General features: G+C 46.5%; 1 protein-coding gene across 2 annotated transcripts in view; it reads right to left on the bottom strand.

The window, feature by feature from the left end:
• STEEP1 (STING1 ER exit protein 1) overlaps positions 1–27,014 on the bottom strand; it is a 260,016-nt gene that overhangs the window by 167,187 nt on the left and 65,815 nt on the right. For both annotated transcript variants that reach the window (XM_063935619.1, XM_063935620.1), the window contains exon 2: positions 10,840–10,957. In XM_063935619.1, the coding sequence (XP_063791689.1) occupies positions 10,840–10,957 (118 nt within the window). The remainder of the gene's footprint in view (positions 1–10,839; positions 10,958–27,014) is intronic.

Raw genomic sequence — 27,014 nt, 5'->3', positions numbered from 1 at the left:
TCCTCATCAGCCAGGGTATCAAACTTGAAGAATATTTGCAAAATTGTTTGAACCCGACTAAGCAGCTGCTCTGCAAGGCTATAAAACCGAGACTCCTCGGGTAGCCGCTCAGGATGAGTCCATTTTTCTGGTAGAATGGGCCTCCACCGATTTCGGTAACGGCAATCCAGCCGTAAAACGAGCAAGCTTAATCGTATTATAGATCCAACGTGCAATAGTCTGCCTGGAAGTAGGAACCCCAATCTTGATGGAAGCATATAGGATAAACAGATCCTCCGTTTTCCTGATCTGAGCCAATCTGGCAACACCAAATTTCAAATTCAGACCACATCGAGATACTTGGATGTCGCCCAGGCGTCAGTAGCCACCGGCAACACAATAGGTTGGTTCAAGTGAAACCGATGAAACCACTTTTGGCAGAAACTGTTGCCGAGTTCTCAACTCTGCTCTATCTTCCTTGAAGATTAAACAGGGCTCTTGTGAGACCAAGCCGCCAACTCAGACACCCGCCTTACGGATGCCAAGGTCAACCACATGACCACTTTCCAAGTGAGGAAATTTAACTCAACCATACTGAAAAAGTCAACCAAAGAAATTGCAGGAACTGCAACACCACGTAAAGATCCCATGGTGCCACAGAGGCACAAAGGGAGGATGGATGTGTAAGACTCCTTTTACGAAAGTTTGAAACTCTGGAAAGGAGACCAATTGTTTTCGGAAGAAAACCGATAAGGCTGAAATCTGAACCTTAAATCGAGCACAACCTAAGAACGCATCCACATGATCGGCAAGAAAAGAATGGAGAAAATGATCCAACTGGAATTCTTCCGTAGGAACCTTCTTGGATTCACACCAAGACACAAAATGTTCTCCAAATATGGTGGTAATGTTTGACGTTACTTCTTTTCTGATTGAAGAAGAGTAGGGATGACTTCACCGGGAATACCCTTTTCGGGCTGGGATCCGACGTTCAATCTCCAAGTCGTCAATGGAAACCGCAATAAGTCGTGGAACACACACACACGGCCCCTGATATAACAGATCCTCTCGCAGAGGAAGAGGTCAGGGATCTCCTATGAGTAATCCGGATACCAGCCCTCCTTGACCAGTTTGGAACAATGAGGATCACCTGAACCTTTGTTCTTCTTATAATCTTTTCCATCTTTGGAAAGAGTGGAAGTGGAGGGAACACATAGACCGACCGAAACACCCACGGTGTCACTAGGGCATCCACCGCTATCGGTTGAGGGACCCTCGACCTGGAACAATATTTCTGAAGTTTCTTGTCGCTGTGAGACGCCATCTTGTCTATTTGCGGAATTCTCCAAGACTTGTTACTTCTGTGAAAAACCTCTTGATGAAGACTCAACCCTCCTGAACGGAGAACGTGTCCGCTGAGGAAGTCTGCTTCCCAGTTGTCCACTCTTGGAACGAACATCGATAGAGCGCGTAAATGTTTTAGTCGCCCAGCGGAAAATCTTTCTGGCCTCTGCCATTTCTTCTCCGTTTTTTGTCTGTAGAAAACCGTTATAAACGGCCCATAACTCTAGCCCGTTAATGAGGCGACAAGTATCTTAACATGACACTTGTCCTCGGTGAGAATTGCGCCGCTACCACAGGAGCGAGATACTGGTCTTGAAACCATGATTATCCCAGGGGGGAATTCTCTGAATTCTAAGAGCTTCCCCTTTTTTTTATCTTTTACTGTTTTGGATGCAAATAAACTCTCCTCAGTACTGCCTCTAGTAATATTTGCCCAAGCCGATCACCGCGTCGTTGGGACCAACAGGGATTATGGCAAGTCCTGTTGTTGAAGAACTGTCAAGGAAAAAACAACGTTTTGCACCATTTGGCTTCTTGATCTCTCCGTAATTCGGAGAGCGATCCAGTACAGAATAATTATGACTCCTTATTATCGAAGGAAACCCATCATACCGCCATCACTCCGGTGAAATGGTAACAACAATCCTGAATCGCAACCTCAGGTAAGCCTAATGCAGAAGAAACCGTAATTAGACCTCCTTACTCCTCTTTCAGAGTGGAGAACCCTGCCATGAGAGATTCCCTCATGGAGTTCAAGTAGGAATATTGGGATTTGTCTGACCTAGCCGTCCGGCCTCGGGAGCACGAAAAAGCTTGAACAACAGCTTCTTCTCTTTTTTTTTTTTTTTTTTATTATGACCGGAACAGCAGGACAATGACCTGATCCTGACACAACTCTTGTATTACGTCACATACTACCTCCCTGTCATGAGGAGGATCGATAAGGTCGATTTGAAAAAAATCGATGACGGGAAACGCCTGGAAACTCCCGTATGTCCCCCTAGGGACTCTATCCTTAACTCACTGGACCATGTCCTTTCGAGGACTGACTGAAAAGTTTCCGACGTGGTCCCACTGGTGTGGGTCCCCGCAAGATAAACCCAACGTCCTGCAGTGGACGTGGCAGAAAACAACGGATGATTTCTGCTCCTGTGAACCTGAAAAGGCAGCGGACCTCTTACCTTTTTTACCTTCCTTTACGTGCAAAGAAAGGGCAATCCTTATCTATTCGGTCGAAATGACTGCATCTTACAACAATGCGTCACCAACCGTTGTGAGGGAACATAGGGCAAGAAAGGTAGACTTACCCGTGGCACCCGCCGAGAGCATAATAACAAGGCCATCACCAAACCAGGCTTCACCTTCATAGGGAAGAGACTCCACTTCTTTTCGGAGTCAGCATTTGCATCCCTTTGGTGAATCCACCACGCCCTCCTAGCCAAGACCGCCATGGAAGTGGCCCGCGCACCCAAGAGTCCCATCCCTTGTAGTCGCACGGCAGTATGCTGCAATGTTCTAGATATGACCCAACTTAAGGAGTATCACATCTCTCCCCAGGGTAAGTACACTGCTCCAAAAAATAAAGGGAACACTAAAATAACACATCCTAGATCTGAATGAATTAAATATTCTTGTTAAATACTTTGTTCTTTACATAGTTGAATGTGCTGACAACAAAATCACACAAAAATTATCAATGGAAATCAAATTTATTAACCCATGGAGGTCTGGATTTGGAGTCACACTCAAAATTAAAGTGGAAAAACACACTACAGGCTGATCCAACTTTGATGTAATGTCCTTAAAACAAGTCAAAATGAGGCTCAGTAGTGTGTGTGGCCTCCACGTGCCTGTATGACCTCCCTACAACCCACACAAGTGGCTCAGGTAGTGCAGCTCATCCAAGATGGCACATCAATGCGAGCCGTGGCAAGAAGGTTTGCTGTGTCTGTCAGCGTAGTGTCCAGAGCATGGAGGCGCTACCAGGAGACAGGCCAGTACATCAGGAGACGTGGAGGAGGCCGTACGAGGGCAACAACCCAGCAGCAGGACCACTACCGCCACCTTTGTGCAAGGAGGAACAGGAGGAGCACTGCCAGAGCCCTGCAAAATGACCTCCAGCAAGCCAGAAATGTGCATGTGTCTACTCAAACGATCAGAAACAGACTCCATGAGGGTGGTATGAGGGCCCGACGTCCACAGGTGGGGATTGTGCTTACAGCCCAACACCGTGCAGGACGTTTGGCATTTGCCAGAGAACACCAAGATTGGCAAATTCGCCACTGGCGCCCTGTGCTTTTCACAGATGAAAGCAGGTTCTCACTGAGCACATGTGACAGACATGACAGAGTCTGGAGATGCTAAGGAGAACGTTCTGCTGCCTGCAACATCCTCCAGCATAACCGGTTTGGCAGTGAGTCAGTAATGGTGTGGGGTGGCATTTCTTTTGGGGGCCGCACAGCCCTCCATGTGCTCACCAGAGGTAGCCTGACTGCCATTAGGTACCGAGATGAGATCCTCAGACCCCCTGTGAGACCATATGCTGGTGAGGTTGGCCCTGGGTTCCTCCTAATGTAAGACAATGCTAGACCTCATGAGTGTCAGCAGTTCCTGCAAGACGAAGGCATTGAAGCTATGGACTGGCCCGCCCGTTCCCCAGACCTGAATCCAATTGAGCACATCTGGGACATCATGTCTCGCTCCATCCACCAACGCCACGTTGCACCACAGACTGTCCAGGAGTTGGCAGATGCTTTAGTACAGGTCTGGGAGGAGATCCCTCAGGAGACCATCCGCCACCTCATCAGGAGCATGCCCAGGCATTGTAGGGAGGTCATACAGGCACATGGAGGCCACACACACTACTGAGCTTCATTTTGACTTGTTTTAAGGACATTACATCAAAGTTGGATCAGCCTGTAGTGTGTTTTTCCACTTTAATTTTGAGTGTGACTCCAAATCCAGACCTCCATGGGTTAATAAATTTGATTTCCATTGATAATTTTTGTGTGATTTTGTTGTCAGCACATTCAACTATGTAAAGAACAAAGTATTTAATAAGAATATTTCATTCATTCAGATCTAGGATGTGTTATTTTAGTGTTCCCTTTATGTTTTTGAGCAGTGTATATTCGGATGACAAAGTAACCGACCATTTCGGAATACAAGCACTCCCCCTTGCGCATGCAATGCAAGTATAATCAAAGCATATAATTAAAATATCACTTAGCTTCCTGTAAACGATCCTTTGTGACTGGGCCCCGTGCAGAACAGGGGTTGACTCTCATGGCGGGAAAAGAATAAACACTCGGACTCCTCGTGATGATTTGAAACCATCTTGTCATGGGTGACCTAGAGTTATTCAACCGAGCGACCAGCACATGAGAAGGAAAAGTTTACGTCAGCATTCATTATAAAAAATTTTTTTTAAATATAAATATAATGTATAATATACACATTTATAAATAAACACATTATATAAATATACACATTTTAAATATATATATATATATATATATATATATATATATATATATATATACACACACACAGGGGTTAAAGTGGGCCGGAACGGGGCGGAACTGCGTTCCGTCACTTCAAATTGGAGGCGGAACCAGTTCCGCCTCCGCCCGCCCACCTTAACTACACACATGCAGCCTAAGCACTGAGTCAGGAAAAGGAGTAGAGCAGACAGACTGGTGCTCCGCCTCTGCATCTATTCTGCTGCGGGCTGCAGGTTGTCACTAGCACACACACACAGCCCGCGTGACAGCGCTCAGCTTTCCCTCTCGCTGGCTTTAAATTCCAGCCCTGGATTCCATGTGTGGGTGGGCGGCGCCGGCGAGAATGATTGATTACCCCAACCCGCCTCCTCCAGACCCTGTGCCGCAGGCGGGAAATATGACGTCATCGCGCGTCTACATCTACAGGGAAGAGAGGATCCGCGCTGACTGAGTACCTAGCTGAGTACTTGGACGGAGACTGAGAGTCCCTGTAATGTAAAAACCCATGCAAATGCAATGCAGTATTTGTTCTATAACGTAATGAATTCTATGGTTGATGAATGATTATATTTTAATATGGCCTGTTTAGTGATCACATTTTCATGCTAATTATATTAATTTAGAGAGATTGCCAGTGCAACATTTTTTTTTGTTAGTTTGTTTGGAATAGTTGACTACTTTGATTCTTGATATTATACATTTTGAGAGGGGTTTACAGAAAAGTGGATCCTGCAAGTGGCTAGTTGTTAGACAGTGGAGCAGTGCTGTAGTATGTTAGGTGCAGCCTGTGGTCTTTCTGGCTTCCAGTGGTAGGTAGGCGCTGCGGGTGGCTACATGTTACAGACAGGCTGCGTAGTGTGTTGTCCATGAGGCTTCAGGGCTACTCGTTGCAGGTGGGCAGCGCTGTTCCGTCTGATGCATCGTGTTTTGTGTGAGCCAAAGTGCTCTCGGGGTGGGGTGTTATGATGAACGGACACACACACTTTCTCACTCTCTCTCTCTATCTCTCTCTCTCATGAGTATCAGTGGCTCTACCTGGCATAATGTGTATCGGGTTCTATCTGGCATAGTGTGTATCAGGGGCCCTACCTAGCATAATGTGTATCAGGAGCTCTACCTGGCATAATGTGTGTCAGGGGCTCTACTATGGTGTAAGGCAGGGGTAGGCAATTATTTCAGCTGAGGGGCCACTTGACACTTTCCTGTCAGTATTCGAGGGCCGCACACAAAAAAGCAGCCACCCCCCCACCCCATGCACCAAAAGTATAGGGACGTGGCTTCATGTGGAAGGGGTGTGGCCAAAAAAAATACAGATTCATATTAGGCTGCACAACAGTCTCCATTATTCAAATTACGCCACACAGTAGCGCCACTTACACACATTACACCAGGTAGAGCCCCTTTTACACATTATACCAGGTAGAGACCCATTTTACACATTACTCCAGGTAGGTTTAGGCATCAGGGACGGGCTAGGTTTAGGTAACCATGGGGGGTGGTTAGGGTTAGGCACCAATAAAGGATGTTAGGGTTAGGCTGCCGGGTGGGAGGGTTAGGGGGTTGGGGAGAGGGGAGAACACCCCTTACCCACCCCTGTCGGTTTCGAGATATTGGGATCCCGTCGTCAGTATTTTGACCGCCAGGATCCCAAGCGGCATTGAATCATACTGATCCAACACATACACCGAGCTACAGATACATAGTTGCACAGATACAGAGTTACAGACATACAGTATACATAGAGTTACACAGACACATATACAGAGCTATAGACATATATACAGAGATACAGACACATATAGAGTTACACAGAGACATATACAGACACATACACAGAGTTACAGGCACATTATCATGTACAGTTACACAGACATAATGGGGGTAATTCCAAGTTGATCGCAGCAGGAATTCTGTTAGCAATTGGGCAAAACCATGTGCACTGCAGGGGAGGCAGATGTAACATGTGCAGAGAGAGTTAGATTTGGGTGTGGTGTGTTCAATCTGCAATCTAATTTGCAGTGTAAAAATAAAAGCAGCCAGTATTTACCTTGCACAGAAATAAAATAACCCACCCAAATCTAACTCTCTATGCAAATTTTATATCTCCCCCCCATGCAGTGCACATGGTTTTGCCCAACTGCTAAAAAAATTCCTGCTGCGATCAACTTGGAATTACCCCCAATATCATTTATGGTCCCTCATACCTTAAAGAATGTCACTGCATGAAAACTTTGGCTGCTTTGGCAGGTCCTTCATTCTACCTGCCATGCATGATAAAGTGCAGAAGCATCAGGGCTGTGCTCCGTGCTGGGTAGCCCCACCCCAAGCTGGGACTGCTTCCTCTTTCCTTCTGATAATCAGGGGGGGAGGCCAAGATCACACAGTGCCGGCTGCGGCTAATAGAGCCGCGCTGTCGCAGGCATCATCTTGCTGCCGGTGACCTGGGCTGGAAGCTGGCCGGGACAATGACAAGCGGCCCAAGTCTGGCTGCTTGTCATTGCGCACAGGTTAGAGGCAGCGGGCCGGGCAGGATCGGTTCGCGGGCCGTATTTTTCCCACCTCTAGTGTAAGGGGTGCTACTGTGTGGTGTAATGTGAATTGGTACTATTATGTGGACACGCCCCTTCCCCATAAAGCCACAACCCTATATTTTTGCTGCGCGCCTTCGGCGCACACTGTCCCTTATTTGAGTGTGGTGGAAGAGAGGGCATCAATTCTTTTTCTGCCACTGGACACCAAAATGTCTACTTACTGCACTGCTGCATTAAGTAAATAATAATTACAATGAGCTCTGTACTACTGCTGAGGATTTTTATCTTGTGTTCTCTTACATTATTCAGCAGTCAGCAGTTATGCACATCTTCCCCACCTGTGTTGGAGTGGCTATGTTGATCCAATCATTTTTACATTTTTGACCAGTATAGTTTTGATTATAAACAGATGAATTTACTCATTTATATAGGGGAGGGACTAGGGGTGTGGCATCTGTCAGGTGGGAGGGGCTAGGGTGGGGGGGGGGTTGAGTTCCACCACCTCTTTAGGACCACTTTAAGCACTGTGTATATATATATATATATATATATATATATATATATATCTTTTTGTCAGGAGCAGCAGGGTCCCTAGTGACATTAATACGTTCTTAATGTGTATGAAACATGTACTGAATGCCGATGTTGTGGATCTAATCAGGAAACATTATGGTCGACATAAGACATAGTATTCGTGTTGACAACAGGGAGTAGTAACTGGGCAAAATAACATTTTTGCGACCCCGAGGGGTCTGAGGGAAATATATATATTATTAATATTACGCCCCCACAAATATTACTACGTCTGTGCTCGAGCCACAGATCAAAGCAACCGTACCATACATATACATATAAATACATATACAGGAATAGCTTTTTGAAATGCATCACATTAACATGTTAATTTATACCCAGTCAGATTAGTTGGTGCCAACAGGGTCACCCACATACGTCTGTGTCTCCCATATAGTTTTTTCTCTTTGGAAAAAAATACAACTACTAACATGCTGACACTTAATCTCATGAATCAAGTACCATTAGGAGTCGGCGGTGCAGACAGAGGGATTCCCATAGCCGTTTGTGGCAGAGCACCAAGACATGCCGACACGTGTACTAAACACTTACTATAAGGGGTAGATCCCAGTATCTTCCTCCGGGAAGGAGCACTCAGTCTCAGCCATGTCGACACACATGTAACGACACGCACAAACACACTGGCTATAGGGGACAGACCCACAGGGAAGCCTGTTAGAGAGACACAGAGGGAGTTTACCAGCTCACACCCCAGCGCCTATTTCAGTACTGAAAACAAATACCAGATGTCTGCGCTGTTCATAAAAGGGTTAATAGCACCAAATTTCAGTGCCCCCCCCCCCTTTTTTTTTGCTCCCTGATACATGTTCAGAAGAGTGGAGGTCCGGGCCAGCGTTCTCTGCCGCCTATGAAGAGAAAAATGGCGCTGGTAAGCTGTGAGGGCTAAGCCACGCCCCCTCACTGGTGCGCTGTAGTCCCGCTCAAAATCTTAATATTTATTCTGGCGGGGGCTATAATTTAGTGCCTAGGCACTTATAACATATATACTTTGCCAGTTTTATCCTCCAGTAACATGCTGCCCAGGGCGCCCTCCCTGCGCCCTGCACCCTGCAAGTGCCGTCTGTGTGTGGGAGCATGGCGCGCAGCGCGACCGCTGCGCGGTGCCTAGTTACTGAAGTCTTCTGCCGTCACTGAAGTCTTCTGTACTTCTTTATACTCGCCCTGCTTCTGTCTTCTGTGAGGGGGTTGACGGCGCGGCTCCGGGAACAAGCAGCTAGGCGCACCAAGTGATCGAACCCTCAGGAGCTAATGGTGTCCAGTAGCCTAAGAAGCAGAGCCCTTAACTCAGAAGAAGTAGGTCTGACTTCTCTCCCCTCAGTCCCACGATGCAGGGAGCCTGTAGCCAGCAGATCTCCCTGAATATAAAAAAACCTAACAAAGTCTTTTTAGAGAAACTCAGGAGAGCTCCCCTAGTGTGTGTCCAGTCTCTCCTGGGCACATAATCTAACTGGAGTCTGGAGGAGGGGCATAGAGGGAGGAGCCAGTTCACACCCATTCAAAGTCTTATAGTGTGCCCATGTCTCCTGCGGATCCCGTTTATACCGCCATGGTCCTTTTGGAGTCCCCAGCATCCTCTAGGACGTATGAGAAAACTCTTCAAAAGCTTCCATAAGCGTGATCAGCTCCTCCGGGCACATTTTCTAAACTGAGTCTGGTAGGAGGGACATAGAGGGAGGAGCCAGCCCACACTATCAAATTCTTAAAGTGCCAATGGCTCCTAGTGGACCAGTCTATACCCCATGGTACTGAATGGAACCCCAGTATCCTCTAGGACGTAAGAGAAAAAGGATTTATATACTTCTAAGGGATATTTAGCAAATACATCATATTTTAGGCAAACTCAAAACCACTAAGATCTTTCATTAGGGACTGCATATATTTGCATATCAAATTAATCAGCACAGTCTCTCCATGCGTACTAATACTAATCGCACCCTATTACAACAAAGACGCATTTTCAGAAAAAATAGATGCCCTATGCTTGCAGAGATGCACTGGACCTGGTGGCTCACTCATGCCAGGCATCTCGCGCTGCATGGCATACTGAGGATAGATGTATGAGGACACATGTGTAGAAGATGTCAGGTTCAACATGTGCAAAATGTTAATTTGTTAACTAGGAGCATATTGGGTTAGTTCAATTCATTGCGGATTGAATAGCACTGGGAGTGAGCTCCAGAAGCTATTCAATTCAGTGTGATGCTAAGGGGTACATTTACTAAGCTGTGATAAGAGAGGAGAAGTGAGCCAGCGGAGAAGTCGCCCCATCAACCAATCAGCAGCTCTGTATAATTTTATAGTATGCAAATTATAGATGTTACTTCAGTGCTGATTGGTTGCCATGGGCAACTTCTCCACTGGCTCACTTCTCCGCTCTTATCACTGCTTAGTAAATGTCCCCCTAAGTCGGAGAATGCCCGTACTCCCGGACAAAACAGGGTGTTTAGTCAGAGAATGCCTCCTAATTAAACTGCCTCGCCGCGATGCTGTTTGCACAGCGCTAGGTCACAAAACAGCTTTGCAGACTGCGATGCGAGTAGAAATCCTCTAGTCGGGGACAGCATCTCGCTGTATTGAATAGCTCCAGGAGCTCCCTCCTGGTGCTCTTCAATCCACTATGAACTGAATTGACCTCTATAATTGTAATGGGAGCATATCGCAATAACTAAATAATAAAAATAGGTTTGGTGTTTGGCAGAGAAATTGCACTCTATTGCTGAATCCAAAAAGCACCTAATAGAAGGAACAGTGGACTGATTTTCCAAACCTAAGATATACAAGTAGCACTAAAAAAACCTCAAACACACCAGATTATTTTTGTGGGATTCCAGGATTCAATCTATAACAGCTAAATTGTAGCAGTAACAATAGGTCCCACGTGTAGATACCTGCGCAGGTAAACGGCTTCCTCCTCCTCTGTGTTACAGAACTTATGAGCATGCTTAGCTGCATCAATGACTCTTGCTCTGTCCCGCGGCCTCATGGGAAGTTTTTCCAGCTGGCAGTCTAAGAGGAAAGAATAACAAAAAGGAATGTCAGGGAGATTTACATAAATAATATTTTTAATATAAAAAAGTGTTCTCTCAATTTAATATGGCACTGGATGAAGAATGGGTAAAACAATTATCTATGCAGCACTTGCCACTATTAAGCTACACTCTCCTAGTCACAGCACAAACTTGTACCATCATTTGTTCCTGCTCATGTCAAACGTAATACGTACATACCAAATTCAGCCCTTCAGGTCTCATATAGGTTTGTGAACTACAGTACTTACTGCAGAATGGGGTCTATAGTAAAAGTATAATACTGTACTATATCCTGTGACCTGCAGATTATTTATTGCTGTTAAGATCACAACGTACTGTAATTAAAACATTCATTCTACATACAGAAACATATCTGAGGTGATACACAGTGTATGTAGTAAGGTAAACACTAAGTTTATGTTACGGTTATGTTATTATACAGAATGGATAATGGATCTTTAATTAAAAAGATTTAAAGCACAGAATTGTTCTTATCAGCACCATGCTGCACCCAATCACAAATTAAATATTACTGCAGCACTGCAGGGAGCAAGTCCAAGCCACACACAGGAACTCAAATCCAATTATCTCCTCAAAGACTAGAATACCGCTATCCCAAACAGCCAAGGCAAGTTCAGAAGACTTCATTTTGCATGAAATGCTATATAAAATTGTTGACGTCATTTGAAAATAAATATATTCTTAGAGGAAGGGATAATATGTGCAGCTGAAGTGGTTCCACAGAAGATAAACACTAAAATCTATATATTATGCACTCCACAAATATGGCACCATACTCCAAGAACACATCTACACAGAAAGGATTATCATGGGGAGGACAACGCAAGGTTCATTAAAACAGTTTAAATGAAAATGCAGGGAATAAATATAAAACCAGCATCTTGTTTTGGGATACCATGGGGGAATTCAAATATTTCTTGCACACCCGTAAATGAGCACCCGATGGAGCTATTCAATTGTTTCTGCTAATTGGAAGGAATCCCGCCACCCATTATTTGTGCTCACACCCTCTTGAGGGGGTCAAACAGAAATCCCAAAAAAAGTAAAGCATTTGGGCACACTGATCAGTACTTTGCATTTGGGTGCGACAAATAAAATAAGTAATGGGCACCCGCAGCACTAGTGACTATTGGCAAAACCATGGAATAGCTACAGTTACTTACTGGCGCAAAAACAGCAACTGAATTCACCACAATGGGGCCGATTCAAATGTTGCCATGGCCGCCACTAGGTGGTGGAGGACCCATTTTTCTCGCAGTCTCCAGAGGTGGGATTAAAAATGTGTTGAAACTGGGCAGCTTGGATGCCCAAAGTATGGAGTTTAGATGGGTTTAGTCATTTTTGGTGGCAAAACCCTGTCTGTTTGGGCGTGGCATGCATGATGTGCATGGGTACCCAAAACGCAATTGAATTGTGACTACTGTTTGGGGCGTCTAAAAATCCTGTCTAAACTGGACTTTTTAGACGCCCAAAACAATTGAATATGCCCCTATGTGTATTTTAACACAGTGCTCCTGGCTAGCATGAGCAGATGTTAGTGTAGCAAGATGATAATGCGGATTCTGAGGGAACCACTTTTTTTTTTTTTTTTTTAAGCATAACGGTGGAAGATACAGATGTGCCCCATTACATCTTTGCTCTGTGCGCTATAAGTCGCGTTACACATAACACGTGAGTGCCATGTGACTCGGTAGCGCCGAGTGCCTTTTTTTAGTTATTTTTTGTGAAAATGTGATTCTGTGCGTGACTGCAACTGCTTCAGTGTTTTCCTGGAAAACACTGTAATGTGGCATTTCAGATGCAGATAGAGCAGCAATTACACACAGAATATAGGCATGCTGTATATACTTTTAATCAGCAGAAGCCGCTTGTGCGTCCTATTGCATTAAATTGCACCCAAGACACACAAAAAGACGTTTGGCGCTACCGAAATCCCACAACGTCACAGCGCGACTTGAAGGGCTGTTCAGCGTGACTGCAGCAAGGATGTAAGAGGAAACATATGTATTATTCAGCAATAGGACCACCTGGGTGATCCTAGAAAACTGGCTAATTGTAGCAAAGTAGTGGTTTCTGAACACAAATGGCGAAATGATAAAACAACAATATAACCTATTGAGCTTCCAATGGCGAAAAGTATGTGCCATCGCTTTTCAATTGTGCAAGGTGGCCAGACTTTTATACACCTAATTACTGGCAGTTATTGGACATCAGCCACTACTTTCAATGCAGAAAACTATTGTCATTTAGGAACCACATTATAAGGCTCATAAATGTCAGTAAGCAACAAATAAACAAAAGTGAAAGCGCACCCATGGAATAAAGTTGTACATAAGGAAGTGAGATTGCAGGTCTGCAGAGACCGTAACTTGTTACTTTCAAAGACATGAGCATTTCTGTCACAGCCTGCAAAATGTTCCACAGAGAAACTGTACAATCCAACCCAGCATTAGAAAGCAGAACAAGCACAATACCTGCAGCTGATGTAGTTCTTCCAATTCAGAAATTATCTCCAATGCCAAGATAAAGGAATGAGATAATAATCATGCTTCCTGAATTATAATGATAAAAGTCACTGAAAGAAACATGAAGCCTGTTGACACCAGTGTCATGTACTGATGGGTTTAAGAGTGAAGCCTTATTTAAAAAGACCAATAACAGAGACTTTTAGCTTTAATCTCACTGTCAAACTAATGCTACAGTATATTAAGAGAAACTGTATCTAAGGGAAATAACAATCTAATAAACCTATACATTATTGAAGAAACCAATTATTTGCTGCCTTCTTGTGACCCATTATACCTCTATTAGCTACGTATTTGCAAAATCATGTGAAAGGATTATTTCATTTTCAAAGAACGGTCTTCCATTAAATATATCAAGACAAACATGTTTGCTTATATATAGGTTACATCTAAAAATTGTAGCTTATAAGAGACAGCAATTGCTAACCTCCTGTAGAGTGACATTGTTTAGCTTGTATTCTCCAGGCATGGGATGCGGTCAATTTACCTATAATCAAAAATCCCGACGTCAGGGTAAAAAACCCGATAAAAGTTTTTTTGCGATTTTTTCATCGAAACATACTTGTTTACTTTACCATCCCAGTGGACCTGGAAGAGGAATATAATAGTGTGCCGAACGCAGCAAGGCACCGTGCCCGAAGTGGCGAGCCATGCGAGGGGACGCAGTACACTTATACCTATGTTGACATACACAACAAAAAACAATGAAAAAAGGAGAATTATGGTAGACTTACCATGGTTACCTCTCTTTCTGCGAGGTACACTGGGTTCCACAGGGAATACATCGGGGGTGTAGAGCAGGATCTTGGATCCACAGGCACCATCAGGCAAAGATTTGACTGTCCCAGGATGCATTGGGGCCTCATCTATAACCCCGCCTACAGGCACTGAGAGCTCAGTTTCGTTAACCAGTCCAATGCAGGAGCAGGTAACAGAGTAGGCAGATGTTAGTCATAGAACCACAATCTCACGACAGGAGAGGGTACCAGCAGCTAATGCCATACAACCCAAAGAAACTAGGTGCGTCGGGGTGGGCGCCCTGTGGAACCCAGTGTACCTTGCAGAAAAAGAGTTAACCATGGTAAGTCTACCATAACTCCTTTTCTGCAGCGTGGTACACTGTGTTCCACAGGGAAGACATCGGGGATTTCCTAAAGTAGTTCCTCAAGGGAAGGAACGCACCTTAGTGGGTAAGAGAACACAGCGTCCAAAAGAAACATCCTGGGAGGCGGAAGTATCAAAGGCATAGAACCTCATGAATGTGTTTACTGAGAACCACGTAGCCACCTTGCACACTTGTCCAGGGGACGCCTCCTGGCGGGCCGCCCAAGAAGGTCCAACAGACTGAGTAGAATGAGCTTTAACTGCAGCTGGAGCTGGGAGACCAGCATGTGCATAAGCTTGTGCAATCACCATTCTAATCCATCTGGCCATGGGTTGCTTACTTGCAGGTGAGCCACGTTTGTGAAAATCAAACAAAAAGGGATTCTGACCTCCTGATAGAGGCAGTCCACTCCACATAGATACGGAAAGCCCTAACCACATCCAAAGAACGTTCTTTGGGAGATAAATCCAAAGAGACAAAGAACGGAACCACAATCACTTAGTTAAGGTGAAAAGATGACACCACCTTAGGCAAAAAACCTGGGCGAGTTTGTAGAACTGCCTGGTCCCGGTGGTATATAAGAAAGGGTGGACAACAGGAAAAGCGCCTAAGTCTGACACCTTTCTTGCAGAGGCAATAACCAGCAAGAACAGGACCTTGGCTGTGTGTCATTTAAGGTCCACCGATTCAAGAGGTTCAAATGGAGACTCTTGCAGAGCTTTCAGCACAACAGACAAATCCTATGGGTAGAGACAAGGGCCCTGTACGAGGAGGTCTGGTTGTTGAGGAAGTAGAAGAGGATGCCCTGTCGATAGACCCTGCAGGTCTGAGAACCAATGCTGTCTGGGCCACAAGCAGCATTCCTCCTTCCTGTTTGAACTTCCGTAAAACCCTGGGCAGGAGTGACACTGGAGGGAACACGTAAGGCAGCCGAAAGTTAAAATGGAATTGCCAGTGTGTCCACGAACGCTGCTTGAGGATCCTTTGTCCTTAACCTGAAAACCGGAACTTTGTGATTGTGTTCAGATGCCATGAGGTCTACGTCCGGTAGACCCCACCTGTCCACTAGGAGTTGAAAGACTTCTGGATGAAGACTCCACTCTCCGGCATGTACGTCCTGGCAACTGAGGTGGTCCGCTTCCTAGTTTAGAACACCCGGAATAAACACTGCCGATATACTTGGCAAATGGCGTCCTGCCCAACAAAGAATTTTTGACACTTCCTTCATAGCCATGCGGCTTTGAGTGCCGCCTTGATGGTTTATGTATGCCACTGTCGTGGCGTTGTCTGGCTGTACTTGAACCGGTCTGTTCCGTACCAGAGGCAGGGCAATCGATAATGCTTTGAACACCGCCCTCAACTCTAGGATGTTTATTGGGAAGAGTGATTCTTCCGTGGTCTACAACACCGCTCCCCATCCCCTCAGACTGGCATCCGTCGTCAGGAGGACCCAGTCGGGGATCCAGAAGGGACGGCCCCTGCTCAATTGCTGGTCCTGGAGCCACCAGGTCAGTGACAAACGAATCTACGGAGTCAACAAGATCCTTTGGGATCTGATCCAATGAGGGAGGCCGTCCCACTTAGTAAGAATTAATCGTTGCAGAGGGCGGGAATGAACTTGAGAGTACTCCACCATGTCGAGTGTCGACACCATCAGGCCAAGTGCTTGCATCGTCAAGTGAATTGACACTCTGAGGGTGACGGATGAAGTGTCTTATCCTGTCCTGCATTTTCAGGACCTTGTCTGGAGACAGGAACAGTCTCTGACTGTGTGTGTCAAGGAGCGCCCCTAGGTGTACCATACTCTGAGCTGGGACCAGCGAGGACTTCTTCCAATTGATCAGCCAACCGTGGGCTTGTATGCAACTCACCATCAATTGTAGATGACTGAGGACATCGTGGGAACTCGCCAGAATCAGCAGGTCGTCCAAGTACGGCAGGATTCTGACTCCCTGGCGATGGAGATGCACCGTCATCATGGCCATAACCTTGGTGAAGATATGAGGAGCCATGGCCAGTCCGAATGGCAGAGCCTGGAATTGGTAGTGACTGTCGCCAATAGCAAACCGCAGGAACTGCTGAAGCGATACAGCAATAGGAATATGCAGAAAACCATCCTGTATACCCAGGGATACCATGTAATCTCCGGGTTCCATCGCCAGCACAATAGAGCGCAACGTTCCCATACAAAACTTTGCGAACCTCACAAATTTGTTCAGTGACTTGAGGTTGAAAACAGGCCGAAAAGACCCATTGGGTTTCTACACTAGAAACAGGGTCGAATAATAGCCTTTGCCACGCTGGGACTGAGGTACTGGCACAACCACTCCTGTACTCAGGAGAGAACCTACCACCGTTTGTAGAGCCTGCGCCTTCAATGGATACGAAGGGAGTACCGTAGTGCAGAACTGGCGAGGGGGACGTCTCTTGAAGGAGACAGCGTACCTGTGAGAGACAACTTCCAGTACCCAAGCACCTGAAGTGGTCTTAGCAGCTGCTAATTCAGACACCATTTTATTCAGGTCCCACTCCAAATAAAATGTCCCCAGTAAAGGCGAGTACCTCCAAGGTCTTCTTGGAGTCCAGATTCACTTTCCACGACCTTAACCACAGTATGCGGCGAGCCAGTACAGATGTGGATGACGCTTTGGCTGCCAGTACACCTGCCTCAGAGGACGCCTCCTGAATGTAATAGGTGGCGGTGCATATGTGAGACAGGTATTGTCTGGCCTTGTCAGAAATATCCTCGGGCAGCTCATCCTCTAATGCCTGAACCCACACCTCAATACCCTTTGCAGCCCAAGAGGCAGCTATAGAGGGCCTATGAATGGCCCCTGCAGGGAATATATAGACTTCAGGAATCCCTCCACACGCTTATCTGTCGGTTCCTTCAGGGAGGTGACAGTGGTGACAGGCAGAGTATTAGACACTACGAGACGGGTGACGTGAGAATCCACCGGCGGTGGGTTTTCCCATTTACCACATAACTCTGCAGGGAGAGGATAGCGAGCCAAAGCCAGTTTGGGGAGCGGGAATTTCTTACCTGGGGTAGACCAGGGTTCCTTCCTGATGTCCACAAGATGATCAGAATTGGGTAATACAGTTTTAACCACATTCTGCTGTTTGAACATATCAGTTTTCTTGGCAACTGTAGTGGAATACTCATCCTCAGTGATTGAAGGATCTGCTTAATCGCATCCACCAGGTCATCAACCTGTAAGGTAGAATCCTCGTCAGTAACACATGATTCAGAGTCTGACAGGACTGTATGCTTCCCCTCCTCATCAGATGAAACATCAGAGAGTTTAGTAAATTGTGAGGAGGAAGCAGCCCGCTTAGCGGACCCAGGGACACAGGAGTGACCTGGAGTAGATTTCTGTCTAACCAAAGACTGATTTAACTGTTGCAGCTGGGTAGACAAATTTTCCGCCCAAGGCGGATTTACAATAGGGACAAATTGTTTGGCAGAGACACCGGAGGTCCCATGGGGGGGGGGGACTAAACGGTCCACCAGAGTCCCAAGGTGGGTGGTGAACATAGCCCAGGGTGGCTCCATTGTAGTTACAGGAGCTGCAGGCTGACTGAGAGGTGCATGATATTTAGAACACAGACCATCACACAATACTTCTCCCTCAGGTAAACCTCTGGAGCATACCTTGCAACTTACAGGAGATTCCAGAGTTTTACTGCCCTTATGGTTAGATATTGTAAAAAAGCAACAAATAGGCTATTAGTACGATGAAGCCACATAGACTACACAACTTGCGGACAAAGTACACAACCAGTGTCAGAATAAATCCCTGTGTACGTGACCGTAACACAGTAAAATATCCGTATAGTGATAAGTAAAGTGTACACTATATTAGAGGATCCTGACGCACCAAGTCCATTTGGGTATAGACTATAGTGATAGCTACCTTAGATGGGATACACATGAGAGTGAAACCATAAAGCAGGTACAGGCACAATCACAGGCAATGTAGAGATTATTTTTAAAAACAATAAAACTGCACTGGACTAGTGTGTGATATAGATAGATAGAGATCTCTATATATATATATATATATATATATATATATATATATATATATATATATATAGAGAGAGAGAGAGAGAGAGAGAGAGAGAGAGAGAGAGAGAGAGAGAGAGAGAGAGAGAGAGAGAGAGAGAGAGAGAGAGACTGGCACTCTCTCCAAACAGCAACAAGTTACCCAGGTGCCTCCAGAATAAGTCTTACGACTGGATATAGTACAAGAAAGTAGTGGCACTCTCAGGCTTTGTAAGGAATTAAATACAGGACACGGCGGTCTCTGCTTTAAAGGTCAATGTTTCGATAATTTAATATCGTCATCAGGATAACGTTATCCTGATAACGATTTTAAATTATCGAAACGTTGACCTTTAAAGCAGAGACCGCCGTGTCCTGTATTTAATTCCTTACAAAGCCTGAGAGTGCCACTACTTTCTTGTAATATATTTTATTTATATATATATATATATATATATATATATATATATATATATATATATATATAATAAGAATTTACTTACCGATAATTCTATTTCTCATAGTCCGTAGTGGATGCTGGGGACTCCGTCAGGACCATGGGGAATAGCGGCTCCGCAGGAGACAGGGCACAAAAAGTAAGCTTTTAGGATCACATGGTGTGTACTGGCTCCTCCCCCTATGACCCTCCTCCAAGCCTCAGTTAGGTACTGTGCCCGGACGAGCGTACACAATAAGGAAGGATCTTGAATCCCGGGTAAAACTCATACCAGCCACACCAATCACACCGTACAACTTGTGATTTGAACCCAGTTAACAGTATGATAACAACGAAGAAGCCTCTGAAAAGATGTCTCACAACAATAATAACCCGATTTTTGTAACAATAACTATGTACAAGTATTGCAGACAATCCGCACTTGGGATGGGCGCCCAGCATCCACTACGGACTATGAGAAATAGAATTATCGGTAAGTAAATTCTTATTTTCTCTAACGTCCTAGTGGATGCTGGGGACTCCGTCAGGACCATGGGGATTATACCAAAGCTCCCAAACGGGCGGGAGAGTGCGGATGACTCTGCAGCACCGAATGAGAGAACTCCAGGTCCTCCTTAGCCAGAGTATCAAATTTGTAAAATTTTACAAACGTGTTCTCCCCTGACCACGTAGCTGCTCGGCAAAGTTGTAATGCCGAGACCCCTCGGGCAGCCGCCCAAGATGAGCCCACCTTCCTTGTGGAGTGGGCATTTACAGATTTAGGCTGTGGCAGGCCTGCCACAGAATGTGCAAGTTGGATTGTGCTACAGATCCAACGAGCAATCGTCTGCTTAGACGCAGGAGCACCCATCTTGTTGGGTGCATACAGGATAAACAGCGAGTCAGATTTTCTGACTCCAGCCGTCCTTGAAATATATATTTTCAATGCTCTGACAACGTCCAGCAACTTGGAGTCCTCCAAGTCGCTAGTAGCCGCAGGCACCACAATAGGCTGGTTCAGGTGAAAAGCCGAAACCACCTTAGGCAGAAACTGAGGACGCGTCCGCAGTTCTGCCCTGTCCGAATGGAAAATCAGATATGGGCTTTTGTACGATAAAGCCGCCAACTCTGATACTCTCCTGGCTGAAGCCAGGGCCAGTAGCATGGTTACTTTCCATGTAAGATACTTCAAATCTACCGATTTGAGCGGCTCAAACCAATGGGATTTGAGAAAATCCAAAACTACGTTGAGATCCCACGGTGCCACTGGAGGCACAATCGGGGGCTGTATATGTAGTACACCTTTGACAAAGGTTTGTACTTCAGGCACTGAAGCCAATTCTTTCTGGAAGAAAATCGATAAGGCCGAAATTTGAACCTTAATAGACCCCAATTTGAGGCCCATAGACAATCCTGCCTGCAGGAAATGTAGGAATCGACCCAATTGAAATTCCTCCGTTGGGGCCTTCTTGGCCTCACACCACGCAACATATTTTCTCCAAATGCGGTGATAATGTTGTGCGGTCACTTCCTTCCTGGCTTTAATCAAGGTAGGAATAACTTCCTCTGGAATGCCCTTTTCTTTTAGAATCCGGCGTTCAACCGCCATGCCGTCAAACGCAGTCGCGGTAAGTCTTGGAACATACAAGGTCCCTGCTGAAGCAGATCCCTTCTTAACGGTAGAGGCCACGGCTCTTCGGTGAGCATCTCTTGAAGTTCCGGGTACCAAGTCCTTCTCGGCCAATCCGGAGCCACGAGTATTGTTCTTACTCCCCGTAGCCGTATAATTCTCAGTACCTTTGGTATGAGAGGCAGAGGAGGAAACACATACACGGACTGGTACACCCACGGTGTTACCAGAGCGTCCACAGCTATTGCCTGAGGGTCTATTGACCTGGCGCAATATCTGTCCAGTATCTTGTTGAGGCGGGACGCCATCATGTCCACCTTTGGTTTTTCCCAACGGTTCACAATCATGTGGAAGACTTCTGGATGAAGTCCCCACTCTCCCGGGTGGAGGTCGTGTCTGCTGAGGAAGTCTGCTTCCCAGTTGTCCACTCCCGGAATGAAAACTGCTGACAGTGCTATGACATGATTTTCCGCCCAGCGAAGAATCCTTGCAGCTTCTGTCATTGCTCTTCTGCTTCTCGTGCCGCCCTGTCTGTTTACGTGGGCGACTGCCGTGATGTTGTCCGACTGGATCAACACCGGCTGACCCTGAAGCAGCGGTTTTGCCAGGCTTAGAGCATTGTAAATCGCTCTTAGCTCCAGTATATTTATGTTAAGAGACGTCTCCAGGTTTGACCACACGCCCTGGAAGTTTCTTCCCTGTGTGACTGCTCCCCAGCCTCGTAGGCTGGCATCCGTAGTCACCAGGACCCAGTCCTGTATGCCGAATCTGCGGCCCTCTAACAGATGGGCACTCTGCAACCACCACAGAAGAGACACCCTTGTTCTTGGTGACAGTGTTATCCGCTGATGCATGTGCAGATGCGATCCGGACCATTTGTCCAGCAGATCCCACTGAAATATTCGTGCGTGGAATCTGCCGAATGGAATTGCTTCGTAAGAAGCCACCATCTTTCCCAGGACTCTTGTGCATTGATGTACTGACACATTTCCTGGTTTTAGGAGGTTCCTGACAAGTTCGGATAACTCCCTTGCTTTCTCCTCCGGCAGAAACACCTTTTTCTGAACAGTGTCCAGAATCATTCCTAGGAACAGCAGACGTGTCGTCGGGGTCAATTGAGATTTTGGAAGATTCAGAATCCACCCGTGTTGTTGAAGCACTACTTGGGTTAGTGCTACTCCGACTTCCAGCTGTTCTCTGGACCTTGCCCTTATCAGGAGATCGTCCAAGTAAGGGATAATTAATACGCCTTTTCTTCGTAGAAGAACCATCATTTCGGCCATTACCTTGGTAAAGACCCGAGGTGCCGTGGACAAACCAAACGGCAGCGTTTGAAACTGATAATGACAGTTTTGTATCACGAACCTGAGATACCCTTGGTGTGAAGGGTAAATTGGGACATGCAGATAAGCATCTTTTATGTCCAGGGACACCATGAAGTCCCCTTCTTCCAGATTCGCTATCACTGCTCTGAGTGACTCCATCTTGAACTTGAATTTCTGTATGTACAGGTTCAAGGATTTCAGATTTAGAATAGGTCTTACCGAACCGTCCGGCTTCGGTACCACAAATAGTGTGGAATAATACCCCTTTCCCTGTTGTAGGAGGGGTACCTTGACTATCACCTGCTGAGAATACAGCTTGTGAATGGCTTCCAATACCGTCGCCCTTTCTGAGGGAGACGTTGGTAAAGCAGACTTTAGGAACCGGCGAGGGGGAGACTTTTCGAATTCCAACTTGTAACCCTGAGATACTACCTGCAGGATCCAAGGGTCCACCCGTGAGCGCGCCCACTGTGTGCTGAAAATCTTTAGTCGACCCCCCACCGCCCCTGAGTCCGCTTGCACAGCCCCAGCGTCATGCTGAGGGCTTTGTAGAAGCCGGGGAGGGCTTCTGTTCGTGGGAAGTAGTTGCTTGCTGCACCCTCTTACCCCTTCCTTTGCCTCTGGGCAAATATGACTGTCTTTTTGCCCGCTTGTTCTTATAGGAACGAAAGGACTGCGGCTGAAAAGACGGTGTCTTTTTCTGTTGGGAGGTGACCTGAGGTAAAAAAGTGGATTTTCCGGCTGTTGCCGTGGCCACCAGATCCGATAGACCGACCCCAAATAATTCCTCTCCTTTATACGGCAATACTTCCATATGCCGTTTGGAATCTGCATCACCTGACCACTGTCGCGTCCATAAACTTCTTCCGGCAGATATGGACATCGCACTTACTCTCGATGCCAGAGTGCAAATATCCCTCTGAGCATCTCGCATATAAAGAAAAGCATCCTTTAATTGCTCTATAGTCAATAAAATACTGTCCCTATCCAGGGTATCAATATTTTCAGTCAGGGAATCCGACCACACCACCCCAGCACTGCACATCCAGGCTGAGGCTATTGCTGGTCGCAGTATAACACCAGTATGTGTGTATATACTCTTCAGGGTAGTTTCCAGCCTCCTATCAGCTGGATCCTTGAGGGCGGCCGTATCAGGAGACGGTAACGCCACTTGTTTTGATAAGCGTGTGAGCGCCTTATCCACCCTAGGGGGTGTTTCCCAGCGCGCCCTAACCTCTGGTGGGAAAGGGTATAATGCCAATAACTTCTTTGAAATTAGCAGTTTTCTATCGGGGTTAACCCACGCTTCATCACACACGTCATTCAATTCCTCTGATTCTGGAAAAGCTACAGGTAGTTTTTTCACACCCCACATAATACCCCCCTTTGAGGTACCTGCAGTATCAGAGATATGCAAAGCCTCCTTCATTGCCGTGATCATATAACGTGTGGCCCTATTGGAAAATACGTTTCTTTCTTCACCGTCGACACTAGATTCATCTGTGTCGGTACCTGTGTCGACTGACTGAGGTAAGGGACGTTTTACAGCCCCTGACGGTGCCTGAGACGCCTGGACAGGTACTAACTGGTTTTCCGGCCGTCTCATGTCGTCAACTGACTTTTGCAGCGTGCTAACATTATCACGTAATTCCATAATTAAAGCCATCTATTCCGGTGTCGACTCCCTAGGGGGTGACATCACCATTACCGGCAATTGCTCCGCCTCCACACCAACATCGTCCTCATACATGTCGACACACACGTACCGACACACAGCAGACACACAGGGAATGCTCTTATCGAAGACAGGACCCCACTAGCCCTTTGGGGAGACAGAGGGAGAGTTTGCCAGCACACACCAAAGCGCTATAAAAATGTATATAAACAACCCTAAAAGGTGTTGTTTCTGTTATATGCGCTTAATATATAAAAATATCGCCAAAATATGCCCCCCTTCTCTGTTTTACCCTGTTTCTGTAGTGCAGTGCAGGGGAGAGTTCTGGGAGCCTTCCTCACAGCGGAGCTGAGCAGGAAAATGGCGCTGTGTGCTGAGGAGAATAGGCCCCGCCCCCTAAAACGGCGGGCTCTTCTCCCGGAGTTTGCGATATATGGCAGGGGTTAAATACATCCATATAGCCTCAAGGGCTATATGTGATGTATTTTAGCCATAGAAAAAGGTATTATACATTGCTGCCCAGGGCGCCCCCCCCAGCGCCCTGCACCCTCAGTGACCGCTGGTGTGAAGTGTGCCGACAACAATGGCGCACAGCTGCAGTGCTGTGCGCTACCTTATGAAGACTGAAAGTCTTCTGCCGCCTGTTTCCGGACCTCTTCAACTTCGGCATCTGCAAGGGGGGTCGGCGGCACGGCTCCGGGACCGGACTCCATGGCTGGGCCTGTGTTCGATCCCTCTGGAGCTAATGGTGTCCAGTAGCCTAAGAAGCAAATCCATCCTGCACGCAGGTGAGTTCACTTCTCTCCCCTAAGTCCCTCGTAGCAGTGAGCCTGTTGCCAGCAGGACTCACTGAAAATAAGAAACCTAAAAAACTTTTTCTAAGCAGCTCTTTATGAGAGCCACCTAGATTGCACCCTGCTCGGACGGGCACAAAAACCTAACTGAGGCTTGGAGGAGGGTCATAGGGGGAGGAGCCAGTACACACCATGTGATCCTAAAAGCTTACTTTTTGTGCCCTGTCTCCTGCGGAGCCGCTATTCCCCATGGTCCTGACGGAGTCCCCAGCATCCACTAGGACGTTAGAGAAATATATATATATATATATATATATATATATATATATATATATATATAATAAGAATTTACTTACCGATAATTCTATTTCTCGGAGTCCGTAGTGGATGCTGGGGTTCCTGAAAGGACCATGGGGAATAGCGGCTCCGCAGGAGACAGGGCACAAAAAGTAAAGCTTTAGGATCAGGTGGTGTGCACTGGCTCCTCCCCCTATGACCCTCCTCCAAGCCTCAGTTAGGATACTGTGCCCGGACGAGCGTACACAATAAGGAAGGATTTTGAATCCCGGGTAAGACTCATACCAGCCACACCAATCACACTGTACAACCTGTGATCTGAACCCAGTTAACAGTATGATAACAGCGGAGCCTCTGAAAAGATGGCTCACAACAATAATAACCCGATTTTTGTAACTATGTACAAGTATTGCAGATAATCCGCACTTGGGATGGGCGCCCAGCATCCACTACGGACTCCGAGAAATAGAATTATCGGTAAGTAAATTCTTATTTTCTCTATCGTCCTAGTGGATGCTGGGGTTCCTGAAAGGACCATGGGGATTATACCAAAGCTCCCAAACGGGCGGGAGAGTGCGGATGACTCTGCAGCACCGAATGAGAGAACTCCAGGTCCTCCTTAGCCAGGGTATCAAATTTGTAGGATTTTACAAACGTGTTTGCCCCTGACTAAGTAGCCGCTCGGCAAAGTTGTAAAGCCGAGACCCCTCGGGCAGCCGCCCAAGATGAGCCCACCTTCCTTGTGGAATGGGCATTTACATATTTTGGCTGTGGCAGGCCTGCCACAGAATGTGCAAGCTGAATTGTATTACACATCCAACTAGCAATAGTCTGCTTAGAAGCAAGAGCACCCAGTTTGTTGGGTGCATACAGGATAACAGCAAGTCAGTATTCCTGACTCCAGCCGTCCTGGAACCTATATTTTCAGGGCCCTGACAACATCTAGCAACTTGGAGTCCTCCAAGTCCCTAGTAGGCGCAAAGGCACCACAATAAGCTGGTTCAGGTGAAACACTGACACCACCTTAGGGAGAGAACTGGGGACGAGTCCGCAGCTCTGCCCTGTCCGAATGGACAAACAGATATGGGCTTTTTTGAGAAAAAAACCACCAATTTGACACTCGCCTGGCCCAGGCCAGGGCCAAGAGCATGGTCACTTTTCATGTGAGATGCTTCAAATCCACAGATTTGACTGGTTTTAAACCAATGTGATTTGAGGAATCCCAGAACTACGTTGAGATCCCACAGTGCCACTGGAGGCACAAAAGGGGGTTGTATATGCAATACTCCCTTGACAAACTTCTGGACTTCAGGAACTGAAGCCAATTCTTTCTGGAAGAAAATCGACAGGGCCGAAATTTGAACCTTAATGGACCCCAATTTGAGGCCCATAGACACTCCTGTTTGCAGGAAATGCAGGAATCGACCGAGTTGAAATTTCTTCGTGGGGCCTTCCTGGCCTCACACCACGCAACATATTTTCGCCACATGTGGTGATAATGTTGTGCGGTCACCTCCTTCCTGGCTTTGACCAGGGTAGGAATGACCTCTTCCGGAATGCCTTTTTCCCTTAGGATCCGGCGTTCCACCGCCATGCCGTCAAACGCAGCTGCGGTAAGTCTTGGAACAGACATGGTACTTGCTGAAGCAAGTCCCTTCTTAGCGGCAGAGGCCATAAGTCCTCTGTGAGCATCTCTTGAAGTTCCGGGTACCAAGTCCTTCTTGGCCAATCCGGAGCCATGAGTATAGTTCTTACTCCTCTACGTCTTATAATTCTCAGTACCTTAGGTATGAGAAGCAGAGGAGGGAACACATACACCGACTGGTACACCCACGGTGTTACCAGAACGTCCACAGCTATTGCCTGAGGGTCTCTTGATCTGGCGCAATACCTGTCCCGTTTTTTGTTCAGACGGGACGCCATCATGTCCACCTTTGGTATTTCCCAACGGTTCACAATTATGTGGAAAAACTTCCCGATGAAGTTTCCACTCTCCCGGGTGGAGGTCGTGCCTGCTGAGGAAGTCTGCTTCCCAGTTTCCATTCCCGGAATGAAACACTGCTGACAGTGCTATCACATGATTTTCCGCCCAGCGAAAAGTCCTTGCAGTTTTTGCCATTGCCCTCCTGCTTCTTGTGCCGCCCTGTCTGTTTACGTGGGCGACTGCCGTGATGTTTT

This window comes from Pseudophryne corroboree, chromosome 8, assembly GCF_028390025.1.
Source record: "Pseudophryne corroboree isolate aPseCor3 chromosome 8, aPseCor3.hap2, whole genome shotgun sequence".
NCBI lineage: Eukaryota > Metazoa > Chordata > Amphibia > Anura > Myobatrachidae > Pseudophryne > Pseudophryne corroboree.
This window is presented reverse-complemented; position numbering and strand designations above follow the sequence as displayed.